General features: G+C 33.4%; 1 protein-coding gene across 3 annotated transcripts; it reads right to left on the bottom strand.

Moving 5' to 3' along the window:
• Positions 1 to 4081: 4081 nt before the first annotated feature.
• On the bottom strand, positions 4082 to 11833 carry LOC118045015 (ATP-dependent zinc metalloprotease FTSH 8, mitochondrial). Of its 3 annotated transcripts, XM_035053493.2 has the most exons (8): positions 11615 to 11833; positions 11273 to 11516; positions 11074 to 11145; positions 9857 to 9978; positions 8403 to 8873; positions 7310 to 8077; positions 6442 to 6669; positions 4082 to 4793 (listed from the first exon to the last, which is right to left on the bottom strand). In XM_035053493.2, exons 1-8 carry the CDS (start codon positions 11672 to 11674, stop codon positions 4326 to 4328), a joined length of 2433 nt encoding a protein of 810 aa, XP_034909384.1. In that variant the 5' UTR covers positions 11675 to 11833; the 3' UTR covers positions 4082 to 4325. The 3 variants fall into 3 exon arrangements, with proteins under 3 accessions (XP_034909384.1, XP_073261381.1, XP_034909387.1); XM_073405280.1 differs by lacking the exons at positions 11273 to 11516; positions 11615 to 11833 and adding an exon at positions 10230 to 10419; XM_035053496.2 differs by lacking the exons at positions 11074 to 11145; positions 11273 to 11516; positions 11615 to 11833 and adding an exon at positions 10230 to 10986.
• Between the last annotated feature and the right edge of the window lie 399 nt (positions 11834 to 12232).

The raw sequence follows: 12232 nt of genomic DNA on the forward strand, positions 1-12232 counted from the left end.
AAAAAAAAAAAGGATTTTACCTTTGGCTTATGCACTAGTTTAAGAAGAAAATAATATCAAATCAAAATAGTTCTTACTTTTCCTTCAACATCACATTACAAGTGATCATAGTAGTATTTGTATAATATTGGATAGGCGTGTTGGCATTAAAATTTAAATTATACAAATTTAGCCTAATTCGATTGGATATCATTAATATTATGTTAGATACCTGGCAAGCAACTTCAATCACAAATTCAAAAACAATTTAGCCAAAAAAAACTTGCTTAAGATTGTTATGAAGCTTTCAAGCATAAATTTGATTCATGGTTTGATGATATCAACAATAGTCACCCAGAATGAAAAGAATAGCTTGAGCGTAAACTAAAAGAAAGATAGGCACTTTCTTACGATGGGGATCACTGATAAAGCAATATGACAACAAATCCTTTTTGAATCTTTCAATCATGTTTGGAAAGGTGCACGATCTTTTTCTATTTTTATTTTAGTCCAATCGATATTTTATAGGACTAATGCTTATTTTGTTACACAAAAAGGCAATCTATATAACTACATTGCACATGGGATATTATGGCTTCTTGTTGTTCAACTAGGATTGTATGCCAACATACTTAGATCTAAAGATCATACATAAACTAGGTCTCAAAAAACATTTAAGTTGGCATAAGAAATATGCACATATGGTAAATGGCAAAGTTCTCATCAACCTTGTTCACATGTTTTTGCATGTCGTACAAAAAATCATCTTAATGTTACCTAGTATGTTGACTCGTATTGTAGTGTTTAAATATATAATAACATATATAGGACTCCATTATGTCCTTTACCTGATGAATTAGATTGGAATGAATATATTGGTCCTCAGGTATACCTAAACCCTTCCATATGGGAAACCGGTTAAGGTTTATAAAAGTTCACGTGGTTGTATAATAAGATGAAGATGCACATATGCGGTCAGATGATGATGTGAAATAGTTTTATAGGTTGAAGTTGGAAAATGTTGGGATAAATTGCATTGTTGATGTTGAGATTTTTTTTTTTGTTGGAAAATGTTGTGAAATAATTGTATTGTTGATGTTTGAAACATTGGGATAAATTTCATTGTTGATGCTGAATGAAATAGGCTGACACTAGAAAATGTTGGGTAGTAATCACATATGTTAATGTTGGAAAATGTTCGGATAAATTGCATTGTTGATGTTGAAATTTTTTTATGTTGGAAAATGTTAGAAAATAATTGTATTGTTGATGTTTGAAAATATTGGGATAAATCACATTATTGATGTTGATTGAAATAGGTTAATATTGGGGAATGTTGAGAAATACTTACATAGGTTGATGTTAGAAAATATTGGAAATAATTGCATTGTTGATGTTGAAATAGGTTGATGTTCATATGACAATAAATTACATTGTTGATGTTGAAATAGCTTGTGTGGAATCTTTATTCAGAAGATGACCATAGACTTATGGACATTAGTGGCCCCCTCATATTTTTTTAAGCTTATTGATATGCATTTCCTGGATCGTGTAATGCAATAATTTGGCTTTCAGCAAAACATCCCATGTGACATAGATACAAGTGATAAATTGCATTACATTAGTTGTTCAAGTAAGCACACCGATTACAACTGAATGATCCACCATCTCCAGTACATATCGATGTGGGATGCACAAAGAGATGTGATATTTAAGGAGGTGTATCCTGTAATCTTCAAGAAGGAATACATGGACTAATACTTGGGTATAACATGCTAAATCTTTACACCAAACCTAGCGCAGATTCCTCTATGCAATGAGATGGAGTATGATCCATATGCACGTTGGATTCAAAATGTTATAAGTATTAAGCTTGGTGAAAACCGATGTGTTTTGTTTATCGATTAATAAATGTATTTGCTAATATTATATTGGCCAATTGTTACACAATGGTCGACATGTTACGACTATCGTTAATTTATAGGTAAACATGTGAATATTGCGAATAGATTTTTAATAATTTTAAATCAAGTATTTTACATGTTAAAAAGACACATTGTTTATGTTTTTTTATCATCAGCATCAATTATCTTTATAATTAATAAATAAAATTGCATGAATTATCGTTATAGTTATAATTAAAAAATACAAAAACAATGTTAAAATATCATGGCAATTATGGTTATAGCACCAACTATCATGCTACACTCATTTGAGATTCAAGGTAGGGATTATGGTTTGGGTTTTGATGTTAGAATTTAGGATTTTAAAATTTAGGGTTTAAGGTTAGAGATTATATGTTTGAGGTTTTGGATTTTAGAATTTTAGGTTTAGGGTTGGTATGGTTAGAGATTAGGGGTTTGGAGATTGGAGTTAAGAGTTATGTGAGGGGTTAATTTAGGAGTTTTGTTTAGGGTTAATTTAAAGTTATGGTACTTTAGAGTTTGGTTTGGGGTTAGAGTAGTTTAGGATTTGTCTTAGGGTAAATTTAGGGTTAGGGCTAGAATTTTGGTTAATAATAAAATCACTTTCCTAGCCACTCAACCACTATTTCTATTGACGATTGTTTACTAAAATCAATAATCTAATTTGTAATTATGTAAAAATGTATTATTTTTTAAATATTTTTTTCTTTTTTTTATATTCTCTAAACTTCTACTAAATTATGTTAGTTTGGTAAAAAAAAATGCCCTGTATGGAATTCTTGATCTTTTGTAGAAAATATCGGGCTTCATTATCACACGGGATGTTTTCTTGGGAGATCACACAACCGCTTCATATCGCATTCACGGACGTCATAAAAAAGCATGTGGCCACAATTCATCCACTGCCTTACGCTACTTAGAGGTTGTTTGGTAACGTGGCTGCGAGTGAGGTTCACCCGCAGCCATGTTAATTAATGTTTGGTAACCAAAAAAAAAATTGCTTTTGGTGGATAAGACCTACATGGAACCGGAGTTTCATGAGAACCAAAAAAAAAATGCTTCTCGTCTAACAGTGGAGCATGGCTCCACTATTTAGTGAACAATGGAGCCATGCTCCACTGTAGTTGTTCACTAAAGTGAAACAGTTTTTTTTTTTAATTTTCAAAAAACCAGTGTGCTACACTTTCACATGAAAAGTTTAGGTTGTTTTTTTTTTTTTTGAAAAACCAGTGCAATTAATTGATTTTACTCGCACTATTCACGTGAACGTAAACAATATTTTTTTTTTGTTTGTTAAAAAAATAGTTTAAGATGAATTAAATTTACTCGTACTATAATCTCAATTTTATTCTTGATAATATTTTACCTTAATTTTATTGCATGCTCAAAAATCATGAAAACTATAGTTCTTGTCGAATGAATTTTGTACGTAAATGAAATTGTAAATTTTTTTAAAAAAAATTGAGTTTTACTCGAAAAACTAGTATTTATATTATTTAATAACACTACATAAATTAGAAGAATATCGCATGATGACGTAGCATTTGTGGAATTTGATCGCAATTCTAATTATGTTCTTACCGGGTCCGACCCAGTTAAAAAAAATTCAGTTTTTATTTTTATTTTAATTGTGTTTTATTGAAAAAATTAAAAGGATATCGCTTGATAACGTAACAAAAAACTCAGTTTTTGTTGTTGCGTGCTTAAGAAACCATGAAAAATAGTCATTGTTGGATAGATTTCGTATTGTGATGACATTGCATATAGTTTAATTAAATAATAAAAAAAATATTTGATATCAATATTATTTATTTCATGATATAATAATAATAGTTAAATCTATAATATTTAAATTAAAATATTTTTAAATTATTTTATAACCTCAATTTTAAAAAGTATGTGTTTTTAACCAAACACATTAAGCTATTTTTTATTCAAACTCCAATTTCAACCACAGTTTTAATCAAACATATATTTTTTCAAACCAACCTCAACTAAAAATACTTTTTATAAAACACTTTTTTAAAACCACAACCACAACAACAACCACAATACCTTACACAAATCCTTAATTCCAACAATTTGAACTCAATCAGGATGCCAGGTGTCCTTTATTATACACAGGCTTTCTGACATAAATGAATTAATTATAATTTTATTAAAAAAAAAAAAGCCAATTCAAGAATGCTTTTGAATTTCTACGCAAGAAAGTCGTTTAAAACCTTCTCACCTATTACATTTACATGTTGTGTCAAAGCTTTTCACATGTCTAATATCATGCTAGGAATTTAATGGAAACGCTCGACAAAGCATGAGCACATTTAGTGAATCTTACACACTGTTTTTGTTTGGTTCCATGTGTAGTGAGCACTACAATTTGAAAAAATAAAATAAACCATTTACACTGTCTTTTTCCGATCACTATGCAGGAACAACCTGCGGCTCCATCGGTGATGATCGATCATCTAAGGTCTCACCCTTTGCTGTCTCCTTGTCATCTTGTTCAAATCCTTGCTTAAACCTATCATAATTTGTGGGCTCGCTAGTTTTAAATGGTCGTTCTCCCAGAACCCTAACCAAGTCATCCTGATGTAGGACCTCCTTCTCAAGTAACAGCTCTGCTATCTGTGCCACTTGCTCTTTGTGCTCCTCTATCAACTTAACGGTAGAGCCATATGCCTTGCCCACCCACTCCCGTACTTCACTGTCTATAATTGCTCCGGTCTCACTGCTGTAGGGCTTGCTCATCTCGAACGCATCATCCCTCTGAGGGAAGGAAAGAAGTCCCACTTTATCACTAAAACCGTAAACAGCCACCTGGGCATAAGTCATCTTAGTGACCTTCTCCAAGTCATTTTGGGCTCCAGTTGAAATCTTTCCCAGCAAAACCTACCATAGGTAAATTACAGCACCATTTACATTATACAGAATCTTAAAGAGTCTGAGGTTCTTGCCCTTAAAAAAACTATTCCATTAAATGGTGTAATGAGCACAGTTCCTATAGCTAAAATAAAATACCCGTGACGCGAGCAAATCAGATAAAAAGACTGATTGATGTAAAAAGAGGGAAAAAAAAAAGAAGATTATATCAAATGCAACCACAACCACAACCACAACCACAATTTGAAACTATGGCTACTAGAAACTACATGTTCTATTAAAACACGGTTCTCTTTAACATAAAAGTGAGGGACCAGATGTTGAAAACTGACCCTATAAAGTAAACTCAAGATCTATTAAGCCTTACACCTCATACATTTCACAAATGTTATGACAACATTAAGAATATGCATAGGCAAATCTAGTGAAGAGCTTCCTCATATAACTTTGACACGGTTTTTATGCATCAGTTGTCAATGAGATGTCAAAAGATAAAGACACAAAATAAACAGCAGGAATAAAGAAAACATGATAGCATAATACAGAATTGTTTTTTAAAATTTTAATGACTTTGAATAGCAGATATTTAATTAGTAATGAAAACCAACATTATGATTAAGAAAAGTATCGTGATTTTTTTTATAAGAAAAAAAAGGTAGTCTCACATATGATGCAGCAGCTCCTTTATATGATAATACACAATACTACTAGGTCATGGTGCAACTTGACTGCACAAAAGGCATCATGTTTTGAGGTCTCAGATTGGAGGCTCATTTTCTTTAATTCAAGAAGCTAAAAGCTTCAGCACACATCTAAATGAACACCTATAAAGTGCATGCATTTAAGAACTGATTGAGATTTTAAACTTATTTATGTACAAGTCCTGGGTCATACAATAAATTTAGATGGTCACAACATTAAGGAATCTTCACTCAATACTTATAACTAGCTAAATTGTATAAAGACCCACTTAATTATATACCGTTTTGATTGTCACCACTTATATTTATTTTCTTTTGATTTCATTACAGGAACTATGATGTGTTTGGAACTCACCATTGAAACTCCACCTTCGTGACCACTAAATCAACTTAAAAATCAATAAAATAATCCTTTCAACCTCCCAAACAACATTTTGATATTAAAAACCATTTTTAAACTCGAAAATTTGAGTTTTTAGTTTTTGATTTAAAATGTCCAAGTCTTAAAACAGTCAATCCCAGTAATGCTTGGATTTAAAATTGGCATTCAAGAATTAGCATCGATTGAACCTTTCATTTGGTGGTGGTATCATCACTAGTCCTGGTCATCGATTGAACCTTTCATTTGGTGGTGGTATCACCACTAATCATGGTCAAAACCTAATAGAGGGGGTCACAATCCAAACACCTCGTAGTTTAGGTACTAAATTCAAATGAGAGAAAAAAATAAAAATAGGGGGTGTCAATCAAAGCAATCTATAGTTCAGGAGATCTTTATGCATTTTAACCCTTAAAACTAAAGCAATATGCAGTTTTATTAAATATATGTTAAAAATTGTATTGATAGATCAAGAATCCAACTTCTCAAGAAATCCTGATTAACTAATACGAGATCATACTGTGGGGAGAGAAAAAAAAAAAAAAAAAAAAACAGGATGAGAGGGATTGGTATTTACCTGCTCGGCAGCTCTACCACCAAGTGTCATGCAAGTCATATCAAAAAGCTGCTCTTTGGTCATCAAAAGATTTTCATTGGGAACATACTGAGCAAAACCCAGTGCTGAAGTACCCCGTGGAACAATTGTTACCTTAAGCAAGGGTTCAGCATGTTCCAAAAACCAACCAGCAACAGCATGGCCAGATTCATGGTAAGCAACAGTCTGCCTTTCAAGCCTGCTTATAACCTAAACAATGAAACAGTAAAATAATTTAGCTCAGCTTCTAACCAATGATGATAACAAAATGCATTTTCAGGGACCAGACAAAACATACATCTCAGGTCCACTATATTGAATTTCAAATGATGTCAACAAGAGACATTAATTAACTGTGGAGAGCAAGAGATTTTCCTTTAGCATGTTTCAACTTATGGGTTTAAACATAAAACTAAGAAAGACTTCATGAACATAAATTCTGCAGTATAATTTACTTACCGCTCCATGTTTTAAGAAGAAATAATTCAGAAGGATATACAACAGGAGAAGGCAGTGAGATTAAAAGGTTAAAATGGAAAAATTTGTGTGTCAAAAAGCATGGGAGGTCATGGGGGAGTGAGCACAAGATAGACATCTCAATGCAATACTTCATCAGATCAGTTAAAGTTCCCACACACTTGCATGTGAGAACTGCACAGAAGGAAGGGAAGAAAGGTATATTCCAGATGATCAGGATAAGTTTATTAAAGCAGTGCCATGTCTACCGACAACATAAAACCATGTCCTTATACATGGCACATCCATGTCTGTGTGAAGCATGGAGAAGACACAATCAACATGTCATGAACTAGTATAAAAAAAGAAAAAATGCAGCAAAGGGACAAGATACCTTATTCTTCTTTTCCAAACCACCAATTACCCTGTCTATGGCTGCCTCAAAATGATTCATTGTCACTTGTGCACTCTCATTCCTTGCAGCAATTAAAGCAGCTTCATTGCAAACATTTGCGATGTCTGCACCAGCAAATCCAGGAGTAAGAGCAGCAAGTCGCTGAGAGTAATGAGATGGCTCATTATCAAGTTTTAGCTTTTTTAAATAGATCAGGAAAATCTGGTTTCGGCCTTTGATGTCAGGCTTGTCAATGGTAATTTGACGATCAAACCGACCAGGTCTCAACAATGCTTTGTCTAAGATATCAGGTCTGTTTGTGCCAGCAAGCACAACTACTCCGGAGGTGGTCCCAAATCCATCCATTTCCACAAGCAACTGATTAAGAGTACTTTCCCGCTCATCATTGCCACCTGAAAAGCCTCCACGACCCCTTGCTCGACCAATTGCATCTACTTCATCAATGAATATAATGCTAGGTGCACATTGTCTTGCCTCCTGGAATAAGCTTCTAACTCTGGATGGCCCAACTCCAACAAACATTTCCATGAAATCAGACCCGGACATGGATAAGAAAGGCACACCAGATTCACCAGCAGTTGCCTTTGCAAGAAGCGTTTTCCCTGTGCCTGGTGGACCTACAAGGAGGGCACCTTTTGGAATTTTAGCTCCCAACTCCTCATATTTCTTTGGATTCTGGAGGAAGTGTACAAACTCCATAATCTCTTGCTTTGCCTCATCACAGCCAGCTACATCTTTAAAGAATACCTAGATTGGCAAATGAAACATGCCAGGATTACAAGGCTGAGAAATTTTTTATTTCATCATTTTAGAGAAAAGAGATATAATCGGAGCACTGTAATGATCCAAGCGAGCAAAGGTGGGGAAGAACTCAGTTACAGTGACTATAGTGCATTGTGCACTGTGAATCCTGTTCCACAACGAAGAAGCATTATATGGACACAAGGACAAAATATTGACAGCATACAATATGTTTTCCAAACCAGATGGTGCTTAATTCTTGTGGAACGGGATGAACAGAACCATAGCAGAACATATATAGCTTGCTGCCCTAGAGTATGAGTCATGATACCTTATCTTTGGCATTCTTATCCAGCTTTGTAATATGCGCTTTTCCCATGTTAAATATTCCACGGCCTCCTCGTCCACCAGGACCACCAACACCAAGGCCACTCTGCATTCTTCGCCCCATGAACCACAGGACTCCTAGAAGCATGGCCGTTGGGGCAAACCTCATCAACTCTTGAAACCAGTTCACTTCATTCACATAAGTTACAGGGACAAAATCATGAGGATCAATCCCTAGAGCTTCCTGGGCTTCCTCCAGCTTCTCTTCGAAAGATTCAACACTGACAATGTTAAAATAGAATTTGTACTGGCCATCGTTCCTTCTAGAAGAAGTACCATTAACATTATCACCACTTTGATTTGCATTCTGCGGTGAGTTCCTCACATGTACTTTTGCAACTGATTTATTTGAAACAACAATGTGATCCACTAGACCAGGTTCCAGTAACTTATTCTTGAACTCTTGGAAACTAATCTGAAGAACATATCAAACAGCTTAAATGGTGAAGAAATGGTATGAAAATAGATATTTAGACAAACCAGAAAATGTGGCATCAGAATTTACTTGACAAGGTCAGATATCCAGATAAAGAAACAAAATGCACAAAAGAAAGAGAGCAGTTCAAATAAGTTCAAGGATCCAAATTTGGGTTCAGATAAATTAACATAAGGATTCATGGGATCCATAAGAAACAAGCAGCCAATTATGCCCAATTTAAAAGATGGATAAACACAGTCCTTTCATACAAGCGTATAAACTCTATTTCAAAGAGCCCTAGAATACCAATTTATAGAATATTTAATTAAGGAAATTGAAAGCCACCAATAATCGAGACGTGCACAATCTATCTTCATCTGATTATAGCATCGCCAATATAGTCCCATTCCCCAAAGGACATTACTGAAATAAAATAGCTAGGTTACCAAATTTTCTTCAGCATAGAAACCCATTGTCAATGAAATATGAAAGTTGAATTAATCAAACTTCAGTTTTTCTAATTGGAAGGAGCTAGTTCGAACTTTTATGAGGATAAGCTCAATGATTTCAAGTGCTTTAAATATACTTCATCAATTAAATAAAAATATGAACGATTAAAGTATGATTAGTAATGCATGGAACTCTAAAGTTCAATAATTGCAAAACTCCAATTAGGATTTTCCAGTAAACCCAAGGTACAGAGAAGTTGCACTGTTTAAAAGCTGAAGTAACTAAACCTTCATATTCAGGTATTCACATCAGAAACATTCAAATACTGAGGTCTATGGCACTCTATGCTGCAATAATGACAGCTGCATTAGGAGGAATTACAGCCAAGAGAAGTTGATGTGCACTGAATAATGCACGTTTCTAGACTCACTAATTTCAAACATAGAATGTCAGTGATTTTATTTCCTGTATTAGATTATTATTATTAGAAACGAGACACCAACTGCTCAGAGTAGTTTAGAAATTATAACCTGCTTTTGCTCCTGAGTATTGAAAAACATTGAAGAATACACAAAGGCAAGGAATAATAAAGGAGTGATAATATTTTGAAACTGCTTCACAGTGTTCTGGGAATCTCCACCACCAGAGTCCTCTGGAAAATCATAATAAAAAAATGGTTATCATAGAGCATGAAAGTATACTATTGTGTGGGACTGCCAAATGTCAGAATATTTGAATAATATTAAACAATGCTGAACTACTTACAGATTTAGAAAAATATTCCCTCTTTTTTTCTAAATAAAAAGATTTAGATATAATCATGCATTTATCTTCTGTTAGTAAGCTGAGTAAAGATTTAAACTATGCATCCAATCACAACAATAGTTTAGAGGAGCGACCCACCAATTGTCTTTCTTCTGCGCATCATATACAGAAATAATATTCCCAAATATATCATCATTCAGAAACACCTGTAGCATCCTCTCCTAGTGGTGTATGCTTGTGCTGTTATGCACACACTCCCAAAGACTTTAACAGTTAAATATAACTGTGTTCAGTTAGGACCATGATGGGAACTAACATGAAACAAAACCTTCGTCAAAAAGTAAACCATGTTAAAACTTCCTCAATGTCAAGCGGTTATTTCATATAAAACAACATTCATTGTTCATGCAAAGTAGAAATCCTGGCTTCATTAAAAGTCCCCGTCATCAGCATAAAGTACATGCAATTAGAGATGGACAAACAATTACAGATGGACAAATATAAACTGAAACTCCCGGCCTCATGCATAAATTGGTTCGGATAAACAAGATGATATTCATGTTAAAAGTTCCTGAAACAGAATCTAGGTAAGTAAGGAAATAAAGACAAAAGACAAAATTTGAGACTCATAAAATTGCTCAAGGAAACCCCCCGCCCCCCAAAACATCTTGAAGAAAAAAACAATAAACAAAGAGCCTAAATCACTCAGGGAGCAAAATTGCCTTGGCTAATATGCAATGTATCTCTTCCTAAAAAGAAAAAATAAACAATCCAACAAGCACTTAAAAAATTGATTGTTTCAACATCATCAGACATACAAATGATCCCACCTTGAATTAATAATTCATATCCCTTAAACAACCAAAACAAGCTATGTAAATAACAATAACAACAACAACAATAATAATAATAATAATAATAATAATAATATAATAATAATAATAATAATAATAGGAGGGAAAAAGAAAAAATAAAAACAAACCTTTGGACTCCGATTTACTCTCATTTGCCTTGGGAATTTCCTTCTTGTCTTTTGGGTAATAATTCTCATACTCTATAAGTAACCATCATAAAAAATAAAAAAAAAAAAAAAAAAAAAAAAATAAAAAACACATATCAGCACGCAATATCAAACCAACATTTCAAAAAACAGGAGCGAGAATAAATTATGACTAACTTACTTCTCTTCTTGGGAGCTTCGCTACAGAAAAAGCGTCTAACCCTAGGGTTCGCAGGAATAGAATTCAAATTCGACAACTGCGTGCTTGAAACAATCTGTTTCCCAGCTCCAGAATACGATAAATAACCTCTTACAATCCCTAATCCGCGTAAGCCATTACTCTCTATTGCCGCAAATCGCAAAGTTAGTTCGTCATCTAACACAGTTCTCGCATTATAAAGATAATTATTTGTGTTAATTACGTTCTGCAGCGCGCGCACAAAAAAATAATTAGAATACAAAAAAAAAATTAGGAACACGGAGAGTAAATAAAAGAGTAGTGGTTTTATTTTTTTTCGTTTACTCTTTGTAATGTTGAACGAGCAGAGCGAGAGAGAGAGCGACCGATTCTTGACAGTATCATAGTGGCAATCGTAAGAACATCAATGAATGAGACTTGTTGTTGAGAAGTGAAACCCTAGATTGATATTTGATAGGGTGTCTGTTTGGATGATGAGAAAATGGGTTGATTTTTAAATTCTTAAACCCGAGAGAGTGATGAAGTGTCTGTTTACATAAATAGATAAAATGGCTTGTTGACCCAATAAACACTTTTTATTCCCTACAATTTATCTTATAAGATTTTTTATCTGCTTTATTATATTATTCTATACTCTAAAATACTTGGTATTTTCACTGTGTATTTGTGGTTGTGGAAAATTTTATTTTTTTTTAATTTTTTCCTTAAACTTTATGTTTTTTTGAGCATTAAATCCTAGTAATTGATTTTAAATTCTTATAAAAGGATGGAGTTAAAAGGGAGCGAAATAAAAAACGAGGCAAACATGGGTGACATACCATAAATTTTGAAAAAATACACTTTGATCCTCTAAATTCAACAATCATGCAAATTATATAATTTTAGTTCCTCGAAATTATTCCAATTCAATTTTTGGTAGAGGTATATTTTTATTATTTTTTA

The sequence above is a fragment of the Populus alba genome, chromosome 16, assembly GCF_005239225.2.
Source record: "Populus alba chromosome 16, ASM523922v2, whole genome shotgun sequence".
Lineage (NCBI taxonomy): Eukaryota > Viridiplantae > Streptophyta > Magnoliopsida > Malpighiales > Salicaceae > Populus > Populus alba.